Raw genomic sequence first — 15,826 nt, 5'->3', positions numbered from 1 at the left:
CCTTGGCTAGCGCTTGCAAGGCAGACACCTTACCTCCAGCGCCACCTACCCGGCCCCTCTTTCTTTTTTCTTATCATCCACCATCCATCCATCCATCCATCCATCTATTGTTTTGTAGGTCACACCCAGCAGCAGTGCACAGGGCTTATGCCTGGTTCTATATTCAGGGATCACTGCTTGCAGGGCTTGGGAACCATATGGGCTTGCAGGAATTAAATCCAAGTCTGCAGTGTGAATGAAGTGATCTACCCACTGTAATATCGCTGCGACCCCTTTTTTATTTTTATTTTTATTTTTTTGGGCCACACCCAATGACTCTCAGGGGTTCCTCCTGGCTCTGTGCTCAGAAATTTTCCTGGCTCAGGGGGACCATATGGAATGCTGGAGATCAAACCCAGGTCCGTCCTAGGTCAAACGCTCTACCACTGTGCTATTGCTTCGGCCTCACCGACCCCAGTGTGTATGTTCGGGGCCTGACTCTGTGCTCAGGAGTCACTCCTAGCCATGCTCGAGGGACCCTGAGATCCTATGGATTGAACCTTGGCCTCTCACAAGCAAAACTTTGCCCTCTAGCATCTGGAGAACTAGTACAGCAAGGCACTTGCCTTGCCTCTCAGCTGACGTAGTTCAATCCGTGGCATCCCATAGGGTGTCCTGAGCCCCACCAGGAGTGATTTCTGAGTGCAGAGCCAGGAGTCACCTCTGAGCATTGCCAGATGTGACCCAAAGACTAAAATAGAAAAAACAAAAAACCAACCAAACCAAACCAGTGTTTGGAGCAGCAGGCCGTGACCGAGGTGGGGAGGAAGGAAGAGGAGCAGCAGAGGGGTGATAGGGTGCTGGTGGCTGCTGGGGCCACAGTCCTTTGCCCAGAAGACCCTGCGGACCCTGTGCGTGGCTTTCAAGAATGTGGATGAGGACACGTTCCAGGACTGGAACCGGCGCCACCAGCAAGCCAGCATTTTGCTAAAGAATCGTGCCCAGGTGCTGCAGCAGTTGTATGATGAGCTGGAACAGAACCTCCAGGTAGGCTGCTGGGGTGGTGGTGGTGGTGCCTGGGGACACCTCAAGGGGGGTGTGCTCATTGTTTCCCCCACCAGCTGCTGGGAGTAACAGCGATTGAGGACAAACTCCAGGATGAGGTTCCTGAGACCATCCAGTGCCTCAAGGACGCGGACATCAAAGTGTGGGTACTCACAGGGGACAAGAAAGGTGGGTCCCAGGGAGGCCCAGAGCGGTGGTGGGGGGAACCCCTGAGAGGCACCAGCATCAGAGCCCCTGTGAAGGGGGCAGAGGGGCTCAGATAGCAGCTTCATCCTATCTGAGGGGCCCCAGGGACATGTTAGCACTTTTGTCCCTTATGCCAGACACACCAGAAGACACTGAAATTGTTTGTGTCTTTTTTTTTGTTTGTTTGTTTTTGGGTCACACCTGGTGATGTTCAGGGGTTACTCCCGGCTATTCGCTCAGAAATCACTCCTGGCTTGGGGACCATATGGGACGCCATCGGATCCAACTGCGTTCAGTCCTAAGTCAGCGCATGCAAGGCAAATGCTCTACGCTGCACCACCACCTGCCCCTATTTTGATTTTTTATTTTGCTTGTTTTTTTTTTGTTTTTGTTTTTGTTTTGTTTTGTTTTGGTTTTTGGTTTTTGAGTCACACCTGGCAGTGCTCAGGGATTAGTCTAGGGACCATATGGGATGCTGGGATTTGAGCCAATGACCTTCTGCATGAAAGGCAAAACCCTTACCTCCATGCTATCTCTCCGGCCCTATTTGCTTGCTTTTGGGGCCACACCTGGCAGTGCTCAGGTCTTACTCCTGGTCCTGCACTCAGGGATCCCGCCTGGTGGACTCTAGCAACCACAGGGTGTGCTGGGGATGGAACCCAGGTCAGCCTCTTGCAAGGCAAACACCCTTTCAGATGTACTATCGCTCTGGCACCTGATTTTTTTTTTTTTTTTTTTGGTTTTTGGGCCACACCCAGTAACGCTCAGGGGTTATTCCTGGCTATGTGCTCAGAAGTTGCTCCTGGCTTGGGGGACCATATGGGACACCGGGGGATCGAACCGCGGTCCGTCCAAGGCTAGCGCAGGCAAAGCAGGCACCTTACCTTTAGCGCCACCGCCCGGCCCCCTGATTTTTTTTTTTTAATAGGGGGGAGCCATACTTGGTGATTCTCAGGGTTGACTCTTTTTTTTTTTTTTTTTTTTTTTTTGTGGTTTTTGGATCACACCTGGCAGTGCTCAGGGGTTATTTCTGGCTCCATGCTCAAAAATTGCTCCTGGCAGACACGGGGGACCATATGGGATGCCAGGATTTGAACTGATAACCTTCTGCATGAAAGGCAAACACCTTACCTCCATGCTATCTCTCCGGCCCTAGGGTTGACTTGATTTGTGCTCAGGGATCACTTTTGGTGAGACACGGGATGCTCTGAGGTGCCAGGGACTAAACCTGGATTGGCCAAGAATAATCCACCACCCTGTGTTTCCCTGTGTTTCTGACTCTGTTGGTTTTTTTTTTTTTTGGGGGGGGTGTGTCACACCACACCCAGTGGTGCTCAGTGGCTTCTCCTGGTCTGGGTATGTTCCTAGCAGTACTTTTGGGGGGGGGAACCAGGTGGTGCAATAAATCAAATTTAGGCTAACAGCTCTCCTAGATTTGATCCCTGGTACCACATAGGATCCCCTGAATCTCACCAGGAGTGAAACCTGAGTATATAGACCCAGAGCTCAGCCCTGAGTACAGCTAGGTGTTACCACCACGCCCCAACAACAAACATCCAGAACCTGGGCTGTGACTCATTGGTAGAATTTGCCTTGATGTTCAAGGTCCTGGGTTCAATACCTAGCATGACCACATGATGATAACTACCCCAGAATTATTGTGTGAATCTATTCTCTAAAAATGACTACCAGGGGGCTGGAGGTAGGGCATTTATTTGCCTTTCATGGAGAAGGACAGTGGTTCGAATTCCAGCATCCCATATGGTTCCCCTAGCTTGCCAGGAGCGATTTCTGAGCGTAGAGGCAGGAGTAACCCCTGAGCACTGCCGGGTGTGACCCCCCAAAAAAAACCTGAGAAAAAAATGACTACCAGGGCCCAGAGTGATAGATAGCATAGCGGGTAGGGCATTTGCCTTGGACACGGCCAAATCGAATTCTATCTCGGGCATCTCATGGTCTCCCGAGCTTGCCAGGAGTAATTTCTTTTTTTTCTTTTTTTTCTTTTTGGTTTTTGGGCCACACCCCGTAATGCTCAGGGGTTACTCCTGGCTATGTGCTCAAAAGTTGCTCCTGGCTTGGGGGACCATATGGGACACCGGGGGATCGAACTGCGGTCTGTCCAAGGCTAGCGCAGGCAAGGCAGGCACCTTACCTTTAGCGCCACCGCCCGGCCCCAGGAGTAATTTCTGAGTGCAAAGCCAGGAGTAACCTTCGAGCCCAACCGAGTTGGGCTCCAAAACCTAAATAAATAAAATATGACTAACAAGCAGGGGCCGGACCAATAGCACAGCGGTACAGCATTTGCATGTGGCTGCCCAGGACAGACCTAGGTTCGATCCCCAGTGTCCTGTATGGTCCCCCGAGCCAGGAACGATTTCTGAGTATATAGCCAGGAGTAACCTGAGTGTCACCGGGTGTGATCCAACACCTCCTACTCCAATGTTGCATAAAATAATTAACGATGGGGCTGGATGGCGATGGATGGCGATGGATTCCTTTCTGCCACCCCAGGCCACATGGCTCTGCAACTCCATCCAGCCGGCCGGGTCCCAGGCCCAGGTGAAATCACTCACTCACACGCAGGCTTCAGGAAGAATCATCTTTATTCATGCCCTAGCCACCACAGGTGTGTGGCCTATGTCAACCTTTCAAGCACAGCATTATTTTGCTAGCCCTGCATCTTATCTCCTGTTAGCCATCTTCCCTTTGGGCTCCATGCGGCCCAAAGATCCAAAAGCCGGCCAAGAGACAAAAGAAGGGGGCCGAATCCCTCTCGTCCCAGGCTTATCTAACTTTTTCCCGACCCCTCCCAGGAATGGGAGGTCTTGCAGGTAGGGTCACACCTATTATCCGGTTCCCTAGACCCCTCCCAGAAATGGGTGGGTCTTGGGGTACACCACACTCCAAGAAGAAAGACTAACATCCAGGGGAAATTTCATTTATTTCTCTTCTTCCCCCTTTTTTTTTCTTTTTGGTTTTTCGGGCCACACCCATTTGATGCTCAGGGGTTACTCCTGGCTAAGTGCTCAGAAATTGCCCCTGGCTTGGGGGGACCATATGGGATGCGGGGGGATCGAACTGCAGTCCTTCCTTGGCTAGCACTTGCAAGGCAAACAACTTACCTCTAGTGCCACCTCACTGGCCCCTTCTTCCCCCTTTTCAATCTTCCTCCACTTCAATTTTTTTGTGGGCTATTCCACATACACAAAAGCCTCTCTTTAGTTTTGGGGTCCCACCCAGAGGTGCTTAGGAATCACTCCTGGAGGTGTCCGGGGTCACCCTATGGGGTGTGCTGCTCGGGGATCACATGGGATAATGGAGATTGAGTACTGAATCCCGGGGTCCCTCAAGTGCAAAGCAAGTGCCCACCCACTGTACTATATATGGCTTGGGCCCCCAGACTTAGATCTGCTGAGGCAGTCTCAAGGCTGAATCTTTTTTTTTTTTTTTTGTAGTTTTTGGGTCACACCCGGCAGCGCTCAGGGGCTACTCCTGACTCTCTGCTCAGAAATCAACCCTGCAGGCTCAGGGGACCATATGGGTTGCTGGGATTTGAACCACTGTCCTTCTGCATGCAAGGCAAATGCCCTACCGCTGTGCTATCTCTCCGGCCCCTCAATCTTATTGGCCAGCCTGTTGGGGTCACCAGCTATCAGAGCCAATCACTGCGTTCAGGGCAGGGCCTGTCTAGGTCGGGTGGGCAGTACCAGGCCAGGTTGGGTGCTGAGCTCTGGCTGATTTGCAGAGACCGCTGTGAACATCGGTTATGCCTGCGGCCTGTTTTCCGAGGGCATGTACATCATGGAGGAACAGGAGATATTGTAAGAAAGGGGCCTGGGGGCCGAGATGGGGGTGTGTGTGGGCTGGGATGGGGCCTGGGCATATCCAGAACCCAGATGTAGGAGGGGATTGCCTTCCACAGAGACATTCTGAAGAGCTGGAAAAACAGCAGTGACCATCACGGACTGCTGATAAGGAAGCGGTGCCATTTACCCACGATATTCTCCAAGCATGACAAAGTAGCCATGGTTATCACCGGGAACATGCTGGTCAGTGGCAGCTTGCAAGAGTGGATCAGCAGGCAGGGGCAGGGAGGAGCGCCCGGTTGGTGGTGCGGTGGAAGGGTGCCTTATACCCATAGCATTGCGTAGCGGGCAGAGGAAGAAACGGAGGCAAAAGGCAGGAATGAACCACCAGGAGAAAGGCAGAAGTAAGGTCTGGAGAGATAGCATGGAGGTAGGGCGTTTGCCTTGCACGCAGAAAGACGGTGGTTTGAATCCCGGCATCCCATGTGGTCCCCCGAGCCTGCCAGGAGTGATTTCTGAGTGCAGAGCCAGGAGTAACCTCTGAGCGCTGCCGGGTGTGACCCAAAAACAAAAACAAAAGAAGTAAGAGATGCAGTGGGTCAAGTGCATCCTGGGTCCTGGGGACCCCTTTTGGGAGAGGGGGGCATATGCTCTGAGTGGAGGGGACCTGGCAGAGTGATGCCTCGTCCCCACACCACCTGCACTGTGCTTCTCAGGACCAGCTACTCACGTCCTTGCGCCAAGAGCCTAGGGCCCCGTCCCCGAACCTCCTGCAGCAGCCGCGACTGTCCCGACTGTGGCAGACACTCGAGGCCCCGCTGCACAGAACCAGGCTGATATTTAGGTGCAAATCCAGCCAGACCCAAGAAGCGAAGCAAGAACAGATCTTCGTGGATCTGGCCTCGAAGTGCCATGCTGTCATCTGCTGCCGCGTGACCCCCAAGCAGAAGGCCCTGATTGTGTCTCTGGTCAAGAAGTACCAGAAAGTGGTGACCCTGGCCGTGGGAGACGGTGCCAATGACGTCAACATGATCAAGAGTGGGTTGGGGGCAGATGGGCAACCAAAGAGTGGGCTTGTCTGGACAAAGGCAATATTGTGGGGGGTGGTCATGGGAGGGACATTGGCTCAAAAGTGGGAGGGAAGGCCAAAGTGGTGGCACAAGTGGTAGGGCGTTTGTCTTGCATGCATCCTAACCTAGGATGGGCCCTGGCTTGATCCCCTGGCATCCCATAAGGTCCCCCAAGCCAGGGGCGATTTCTGAGAGCATAAGCCAGGAGTGACCCCTGAGCATCACTGGGTGTGGTCCCCTAAAACCAAAAAGTGGGAGGGGCATGATTGGAGGCGGGGCCAAATGGTGAAGAGTGGGTGTGGTGACATGGGCCACTTGGAGAAGACTGATGGACCACAACAGGTCGTGGCCACATGGTAATGAGCGGGCATGGTCAGGAGACCACGTGACGATGAATGGACCATGATGGGGTGGGACCACATGTTAATGAGTGGGCGTGGCCCAGGGTTTATCCAGTGAATAGTGGCTGGGTGGTGATGGGGCGGGACTGCATGTTGATGAGTGGGCGTGGTCAATTGGTGAAGAGTGGCTGAATCATCATGGGGCGGGGCAACGTGTTCAAAAGTGGGTGGGGCATGACGTGACCATGTGATCAAAAGGGGGATTTGTACCTGGGGGCCTGGTGATCTAATCTAGATACTTGGGGCCCAGGTGGACAACGTAGCCGGGACCCTGACAGGACCCTGACGGGAGTTTGTGTGTTCCCCTGCAGCTGCGGACATTGGTGTGGGGCTGGCAGGGCCGGAGGGTCTGCAGGCCGTGAACAACAGTGACTTCTCGGTGGCTCAGTTCTCCTACCTCCGGCGTCTGCTGCTGGTGCACGGCCGCTGGTCATACATGCGCATTTGCAAGTTCCTGCGCTACTTCATCTACAAGACCGCAGCCAGTATGATGGTGCAGCTCTGGTTTTCCTGCTACAACGGCTTTACCACTCAGGTATGGGGTGTGTGTGTGTGTGTGTAGCAGGGCCCTCAGAGGCATGGCTTCTCCCTGGTCACCTCGCAGGTGCAGCCTGGGTATCGTTGGGGGGCCACACAGCCCAGGTGCTCAGTGGCTATCCCTGGCTCTGTGCTCAAGAGTCGCCCCTGGCAGTAATTGAAGGGCCATATGCAATTGCTGGAGATCCAACTGTGGTGGGCTGTATGCCAGAGAAAAGTTGTTTTGTTTTGTAGCTACATCTGCCCCTGCTAAAGGGTTATTCCTGGCTCTACACTCAGGAATTACTCCTGGAAAAGCTTAGGAGACAATTTAGGATGCCAGGGTTTGAATCTGGGTGGACCATGTTGCAAGGCAAGTGTCCTCCATGTTGTATTATCCTTTTTTTTTTTTTTTTTTTGGTTTTTGGGCCACACCCGGTGACGCTCAGGGGTTACTCCTGGCTAGGCTAGCGCAGGTAAGGCAGGCACCTTACCTTTAGCACCGCCTGGCCCCAGAAAGACTTGACTTTTTTTTTTTTTTTTGGTTTTTTGGGCCACACCCGGCGTTGCTCAGGGGTTACTCCTGGCTGTCTGCTCAGAAATAGTTCCTGGCAGGCACGGGGGACCATATGGGACACCGGGATTCGAACCAACCACCTTTGGTTCTGCATCGGCTGCTTGCAAGGCAAATGCCGCTGTGCTATCTCTCCGGGCCCGTATTATTCTTTTGATCCTAGACATCTTAAGTCCTTTGCCTCTTATTTTTTCATTTTTGGGTTTTCCATTTTTGGTCATACCCTGCAGTTTCAAGAAGTCCCTCATGGTGGCGCTCAAGACACCAGAAATTGAACCCAGATTCTATGTACAAATCCTGCACTCCAGGCCTTTAAGCCATTTTTCTTATAGCTCTGTTTTGTTTTTGTTTGTTTTTGAGAGTAGGGAGGCATATCCTACAGTGCTCAAGGATCACTCCTAGAGGGGTTCAGAGGACCCATTGGGATCCCGGGGATCGAACCTGGGTTAGTCCGGTGCAATGCAAGCACCCTGTTGCTGTGTTGTCTCTTGGGCACTTTTCCCTACATTCTCATTAGTTTGGAAAGTCTCTGGGTTGCAGCTTGCTGGGTGGGTGTATGAATGTGGAGCGCCATCTGAGGTGTTGCTCTGCCCCTGTCCCTCAGCCAATGTATGAGGGCTGGTTCCTGGCTCTCTTCAACCTGCTTTACAGCACCCTCCCCGCGCTCTACATTGGACTCTTTGAACAGGTAAGCCTGCCCTAAGGCCTGAAAGCTTTCGTTCCTATGAACTTTTAACCAGACCCTCTCTCCCTGTGCCAACCTCATCCTGGGGTCCATGGATCAGCCCTTTGCCCTTTGTGGGACACCCCAGTCCCCACCACAAGGCTGATCCCTCTATCTGTAACTCTGAGGAACAATGGTGAACGTGACTTAGAAATGATGCCTTGGGGCCAGAGAGGTGGTACAAGTGGTAGGGTGTTTGCCTTACACGCACTAGCCTAGGAAAGATCACGGTTCGATCCCATATGGTCCCATATGTCCCATATGGTCCCCCAAGCCAGGAGCGATTTCTGAGCGCATAGCCAGAAGTAACCCCTGAGAGTCACTGGGTGTGGGCCCACCCCCCCAAAAAAAAGGGAAAGAAACGATGCCTTGCATGCAGCCAACTCAGATTTGATCCCTGACATCCCATATGGTCTCCTGAACACCACCAAAAGTAATTCCTGAGTTCATAGCCAGGATATGCCTGAAACATTGCTAGGCACGGCCCCAAAACCAAAAAAGAAAATATTTGTCCAGCATAAAAACCTGTGCTCCAGCTTTCTGGGACTATATGACATACTGCTGGGGATTGAACCTGTTTGAGATGACCTACAAGATAAGTTTCTTTACCTCTGTACTATTTCTCTGATGTCCCCCTTTTTGTTTATGGGACACACCCAGTGGTGCTCAAGGCTTACTCCTGGCTCTGCGCTCAGGAATTACTCCTGGTGGTATGCTCAGGGGACCCTTTGGGATGCCAGGGATCAAACCTGGGTTGGCCAGGACAAGGCAAATGTTGTACCCACTGTACTTACTGAAACTCCAGCCCTTGTTTTTCGGTTTTTGGGCCACACCTGGCAGCGCTCAAAAGTTACTTCTGGCTCTGTGCTCAAAAATCACCTCTGGCAGGCTCGGGGGAACCATATGGGAAACTGAGAATTGAACCCAGGTTCGTCCCGGTTGGCCACGTGCAAGGCAAACACCCTACTGCTGTGCTATCTCTCTGTCCCCAACTTCTTTTTTGGGGAGGCCACACCCGGTGACATTCAGGGGTTACTCCTGGCTATGCACTCAGAAATTGCTCCTGTCTTGGGGGACCATATGGGACGCCAGGGATTGAACCCAGGTCTGTCCTGAGTCAGTCGCTTGCAAGGCAAGCACCCTACCACTGCGCTACCGCTCCACCCCCACTTTTTTAATAGGGCCATTTTCAGGGTAGAGTTCAGGATCTTCCTAGGGACATAGATAGCCTAGCAGTGCTGGCCTGCCAGTTTGGTGCTCCATCCCTGCAGTGCTTGGAGAGCCAGCCAGAGTACTACCACCCAGCAGTGTTGGGGTGGGTATGAGGCACCAGGGATCAAACTTGGGGCCTTGAACAAATAAGGCACATATTCCCGTCCTTCCATCCCCTGTGAAACCATTTCTTTCTCTCTCTCTCTCTCTCTCTCTCTCTCTCTCTCTCTCTCTCTCTCTCTCTCTCTCTCTCTCTCTCTCGTCCAGGACACCCACTTATATATCCAGAACTCCTTCTTGGGGTAGTAAGTCTCCCAAGCAGTGCTCAGAGAGCCGGGATGCTACCGGAGTACTTAAAAAAATGAGCTTAGAGGAGCCGGAGCGGTGGCACAAGCGGTAGGGCGTTTGCCTTGCATGCGCTGACCTAGGACAAATCGTGGTTCCATCCATGACGTTTTATATAGTCCCCCAAGCCAGGAACAATCAATTTCTGAGTGCATAGCCAGGAGTAACACCTGAACGTCACTGGATGTGGCCCCCCCCAAAAAAAATGACCTTAGAGGTTTATTGCCAACCATATGAAGGTACATGTCCTTAACTTGAAGCTTCCCTTTCTTTCGTGCCCTTCCACCCACATCCCCTCTGAAGGAACTCCCTTTGGAGCTCAAGGGCATCCTACTCATGAGTGACCCCCAGCGGTGTCCAGTGGAACTGCAGGCAGTTGGTTAAACAAGAGTTGGTCCTGTGCCAACCAAGCTCTTGTCCCCCTGGTACTACCTCTGTGTAGGACTGGAGCGATAGGACAATGGGGAGGGCGCTTGCTTGGCATGTAGCCTATCTGGGTTGGATCCCTGGCGTCCTGTAGGGACCCCCAAGCACCACCAGGAGAGATCCCTTTGCGCAGAGTCAGGAGTGAGCCCTGAGCATCATCAGGTGTGGTGCAAAACCAACCCCCCAAATAACACCCTCCTCTAAATCCTCTGTATTATCTCTGAAAAGCCAAATGCTTCATCTCTTATTCCACTCATGGGTGGGGCTGTTCACCCCTCCACCTCCAGGATTCCAAGAGCTTGTCCCCACCCCACCCCAGGATGTGAGCGCAGAGGAGAGCCTGAAGCTGCCAGAGCTGTACACTTTGGGCCAGCAGGACAAACTGTTCAACTACTTTGTCTTCCTGCAAGCCGTGGTTCACGGCATGCTCACCTCGCTAGTCAACTTCTTCATGACCTTCTGGGCCAGCACGCACGGGCTTCCTGGCCTCAACGACTACCAGTCCTTCGCCGTGGTGCTCGCTCTCTCCTGCCTGCTGACTGTCACGTTGGAGGTAGCCAGCCACCCGTTTACCCCATCTGGGCCTCATACACCTGGGGGCCCCCCATTCTGGAGCCCCTGAAGTCTCATCTCCCTCCTCCCTGTGCAGATTATAGTGATCATTAAGTATTGGACCGTCCTGGCGGTACTAGCCATCATCATCAGCCTGTTATCTTACTTCATCATCACCCAGAGCAACCAGACCTATGCTTTCTTCAGACTCTCCCCCAAGGCTTTTCCGTTTTTGTGTGAGCCACCCCCTTTGTTTCCCTCGGCAAAGGGATGGATGGATGGAGGACCTGGGGCGCTGGCCAGAAAGTGCCCAATCCTTTCATCAGCTACAGGCAGGGCGAGTGGGGATGTGGCAAGTGGGTGGGGCAATGTTAGGGGCTTGGCACTGTGGAGGGGCTGGTAACTGGGTGGGCAGTGTTGGGGGCATGGCAAAGTGGCACAAGGCCTGGCACAAGGCTCAGGGTCATGGCAAAGGGGAGGGAAGTGGCAGGGTGGGGGTGTGTGGCAAATTGGAATAAGTGGGGTAAGGTGAAAGGGAAGAGCCAGGAGAATAGTTGGCCTTGGGCACAGAGGCTTGCAAGGGAAGTAGGGACCTCCAGGAGACACAAAGGGTGCCCAGCAGGCTCTGGCAAGGCCCCAGACCCAGCTGGCCTTGGTTCTCCCCGCCCTAGATGCCGACCAACTGGTGCTGAGCCAGCCCTTCCTCCTGCTGGTCATTCTCATGAACATCTCCCTGAACACGCTTCCGGCTCTGGCCTTCCGCTTCCTGCAGGAGATAGTCAAGAAGCCTCTCCAGAAAGTGAGGCTGGAAGCCACAGGCCAGCCGGTAAGTCCTTGTGAGCAGCCGACCCAGGTTCATGTCCAGCACCCTATAGGGTACCCGGAACCCCACTTGGAGGGATCCCTGAGCTCAGAGCTAGGAGTCAGCCCTAAGCATTACTGGGTGCAACCCAAAATCCAAACAAATAAAAGTGAAGTTTATTGCCCTTCCCTGCCCCCTAATCAGCCAGATTGAGGGGGGGGGGCAGCAGGCTACTTCCTGAAGGAAGGGTGGCCCAGTTCCAGCACTAACACCTAATACATGCACCTCAGATAATCTAAGGCTGATGACAAGGAACCTGAGAAATGGTTTCCAAAATATGGGAGGCATGGGCCAGAGCGTTAGTACAGCGGGTAGGGCACTTGTCTTGCACGCGAATGACCCGGGTTCAATCCCCCCAAATCACATATGATTCCTTGAGACTGCCCAGAAATGATTCCTGAGCGCAGAGCCAGGACTAACCTCTGAGCACTGTCAGGTGTGACCCAAAAGCGAAAAAAGAAACAAGGAAGACTTGAGGGCTGGACAGTTTCCTTGCACCCTTGAGGACCCAGGTATGAGCGTGCAACTCAACGATGCAGCCCTCAAAGGAAGGGCACATTGACATCAACTGCAGTGTGGGACACCAGGAGAAAGGAGACGCAGGGACATGTCCTGGGGACACCCACCCTAGGCAAGTTCCCCCTGCAGGGGGGACACAGTGTATGGAGTATGGAGGTGTGTATGGGTGTGGCAGTTGAGGGAGAGGAGAATGTTCTTTTTGTCTTTCTTTGGAGAATTTTGGGTCATACCCAGCAGTGCTCAGGGCTTACTCCTAGCTCTGTACTCAGGAGTCACTCCTGGGGCTGTTCAGGGCATTCTCTGGTGCTGGGGATTGAACCCAGGTTGGCCACATGCAAAGCAAGCTCCCTACCCTCTGTACTATTTATTGTTCCAGTCTGAGGAACACGAGGAACTCCGGGAGGGTCTTGAAACCTAATGAGCAGAACTAACTTCATGCTCCTGAGCCATGACCACCTGGCTGTGCTTTTTTTTTTTTTTTTTTGGTTTTTGGGCCACACCCGGTGATGCTCAGGGGTTACTCCTGGCTATATGCGCTCAGAAGTCGCTCCTGGCTTGGGGGACCATATGGGACGCCGGGGGATCGAACCACGGTCCGTCTCCTAGGCTAGCGCAGGTAAGGCAGGCACCTTACCTCCAGCGCCACCGCCCGGCCCCCTGGCTGTGCTTAATATGGGTGAATAAGAGGTTGGGAGGGGGCCGAAGAGATAGCATGGAGGTAGGGCGTTTGCCTTGCCTGCAGAAGGACAGAGGTTCGAATCCCGGCATCCCAAATGGTCCCCTGAGCCTGCCAGGAGCAACCACTGAGCGCTGCTGGTTGTGACCCAAAAATTAAAAAAAAAAAAAAAAAAAAGAGGTTGGGAGATAGTACAAGGGTTAAGACATTGCCTTGCATGTTGTGATCCTGCTTCAATCCCCAGTATCAGGAGTGATCCCTGAACACCACTGGGTATGGCTCAAAAACAAAGAAGTAGGGGGCTGGAGTGATAGCACAGCTGTAGGGTGTTTGCCTTACCAGTGGCTGACACAGGACAGATCTGGGTTCGATCCCCAGCATCCCATATGGTCCCCCAAGCCAGGAGCGATTTCTGAGCACATATCTAGGAGTAACCTGTGAAGGTCATTGTGTGTGGCCCAAAAACCATAACCAAAAACAAACAAAGAAGCAAAATTAAAATGGAGAGCTGGGAAGGTTGTTCTGAGGCAGGAGCAGGTGCCTTTTGTAAAACAGCAACTAGCATAGTACAATTAAAGAACAAGTCTACTTGGTTTGCAGAGCCAAAAACTCCAGGGTGTGCCCTACAGTGGAGGGGAATTGAGTTAAACCTACGCAGGGCTACAGATCTGCCACCTTTTTTTCATAATCTGGGCACATGGCCACCCAAGCCCACTTCCTGGTTAGTGGGTGCACAAGACATCAGAATTGAGTCCCAGGGAAGGACTCTGCTAAGATTCACACAGGAGTGTTCTGATTGGCTGGTTCCAGAATTGAGTCCCAGGGGAAACTCTGATTGGCTAATTGCAAGATGAACTCTCAGGGAAGGACTCTGATTGCCTGGCTTCAGAATTGAGTCCAGGGAAGATTTTGATTGCCTAGTTGCAAATGAAATCTCAGGGAAGGACTCTGATTGGCAGGCCCTATGTTGATTCTCAGGGAAGGAGTATGACCATGAGTTAAGTTCCAGAGGTCAGATCATCTTGGACAGGGAGTAGCCTGACCCCCACTGTAGGGTGGTGTCAGGTGACAGGCTTCTTTGTGGCCCATGACTCCTGCCTCCCTTTTGCTCAACAGAATGTAGAGGTCACAAAGGACACCACCCCCAGTCTGAAGCGTCAATTGAATTCCCGGCGCTCCAGCTATGCCTTCTCCCATCTGGAGGGCTATGCAAGCCTTATCACTCAAGGCACAGTTATGCGGAGGGCCACAGAGATCCACCCCAACTTGCCGACTGACCTCAACTTCAAGGAGCAGGAAACCAGCAAGCCGCAGTCCTGGGACTCCAGGAAGATGTCATGGCTGGGGAGGAAGAGACGCTTGCTACACCAGGGCATCATGTCCTCTGAGGACTCCCAGCCTGCCTTCCCACTTGGCTTCTGTCTGGAGGAAAGGTCTTCTGAAGACCTGGAGAAACCATCTTCCTTCCCCAAACACTAGCCCTCTGTCACCAAGGTGCCCTCTGGTTCCTTCCAAGTCTCAAGTCACAAGAGAGCCAGTGGGAGCTGTGGGCTCACTGGCCTGCTTCCATAAGGCCAACCCAGGAAAGAGTATTCTCCTTGGAGGAGAAGGTCTCCACCATCCCTGAGAGCCACTTGTAGCATTTTCTGAGTCAACCACAGCTGTTGGTGAGTCACTGAAGAAGATGCTCACTTGGAAGTCCTATTTGTCCTTCCTTAGGTCACAGAAGAAAGAGTTGGGTCCCCATTTCCCATTACCACCAGAGGCAGGAGGAGCATGTGGAAGGGGAAGAGCTAGTGGAAGCATTTCAGGGGCCTAGGGGAGGGTCTGCCCTCGCCCAGGTTACCCAGACATGTCCCTTCCCTCTCTTGAATACCAGTGACCTTCCTGGCTGCAGAGGGGACCTGGCTGCCCAGGTCTGGCAAAAGTTTCCCAGGCTTCTGCTCAACACAGGGATGAAAGACCTTTTTTTTTTTTTTTTTCAATAAACCAGGGTCTTCCCGCCTCCAGGGATCAATGAAGCTCCCTTCTCTTTTCATTTCTTGTAAGGTCACCTGGAATCATTATAAAAGGGAGTGGGGCAGGGAGATAGTACAGATGGCAGGTGCTTGCCTTGCGTTTGGCCGACCCACGTTTGATCCCTTACACCCCATAAAATCCCCTAAGCTTGGGTGCTGAGCCAGGAGTAAATCAGGAGAACCACGGGGTGGGGCCCAGAAACCAAAAGAAAGAAAGAAAGAAAGGGGCCAGAGCTGTGGCATAGCAGGAACAGATCCACGGTTCAATCCCCTGGCATCCCATATGGTTCCCCAAGCCAGGAGCTATTTCTGAGCACACAGCCAGGAGTAATCCCTGAGTGGCTCAAAAACAAACAAAAACAACAACAAAGAAAAAGAAAAAGAAAGAAAGAGCACTGGTCTCTAGTGGTCACAAGTGAGAATTGCAAGAAAAGCGTTTTTTTGTTTTTTTGTTTTTTTTTTTGGTTTTTGGGCCACACCCGTTTGACGCTCAGGGGTTACTCCTGGCTATGTGCTCAGAAATCGCCCCTGGCTTGGGGGGACCATATGGGACGCCGGGGGATCGAACCGCGGTCCGTTCCTTGGCTAGCGCTTGTAAGGCAGACACCTTACCTCTAGCACCACCTTCCCGGCCCCAAGAAAAGCGTTTTGATTTGCATTTTCTTCCCACACAACTGTCAACCCCATTTCCCACCCGCCTTTTTATGGCAGGTGCAGGGTGTGGGGGGGGGGCAACCAGCAATGCTCAGGGGTTATTTCTGGTTCTGCTCTCAGGACATACTCCTGGCAGTATTCAGGGTAGGATGTTGAGAATTAAGCTCAGCTTTTTGCAAGGCAAATTCCCTGCTTTTGTTCTATGGCCCCAGCCCCCCCCCATGTTTTCTCTTGGATGCTT

General features: G+C 52.7%; 1 protein-coding gene across 1 annotated transcript in view; it reads left to right on the top strand.

Annotated features, from left to right (window-relative positions):
* Positions 1 to 14,679, top strand: part of ATP8B3 (ATPase phospholipid transporting 8B3) — a 29,984-nt gene extending 15,305 nt beyond the window's left edge. Inside the window, exons 17-27 of the mRNA XM_049787914.1 lie at positions 862 to 1,026; positions 1,101 to 1,212; positions 4,976 to 5,051; positions 5,153 to 5,279; positions 5,753 to 6,074; positions 6,819 to 7,042; positions 8,202 to 8,285; positions 10,624 to 10,857; positions 10,954 to 11,092; positions 11,528 to 11,682; positions 14,030 to 14,679. Of these exons, the coding sequence (XP_049643871.1) occupies positions 862 to 1,026; positions 1,101 to 1,212; positions 4,976 to 5,051; positions 5,153 to 5,279; positions 5,753 to 6,074; positions 6,819 to 7,042; positions 8,202 to 8,285; positions 10,624 to 10,857; positions 10,954 to 11,092; positions 11,528 to 11,682; positions 14,030 to 14,392 (2,001 nt within the window). The 3' untranslated portion in view covers positions 14,393 to 14,679. The remainder of the gene's footprint in view (positions 1 to 861; positions 1,027 to 1,100; positions 1,213 to 4,975; positions 5,052 to 5,152; positions 5,280 to 5,752; positions 6,075 to 6,818; positions 7,043 to 8,201; positions 8,286 to 10,623; positions 10,858 to 10,953; positions 11,093 to 11,527; positions 11,683 to 14,029) is intronic.
* The last annotated feature ends 1,147 nt before the right edge of the window (positions 14,680 to 15,826 follow it).

Source organism: Suncus etruscus, chromosome 15, assembly GCF_024139225.1.
Source record: "Suncus etruscus isolate mSunEtr1 chromosome 15, mSunEtr1.pri.cur, whole genome shotgun sequence".
Taxonomy (NCBI): domain Eukaryota; kingdom Metazoa; phylum Chordata; class Mammalia; order Eulipotyphla; family Soricidae; genus Suncus; species Suncus etruscus.
This window is presented reverse-complemented; position numbering and strand designations above follow the sequence as displayed.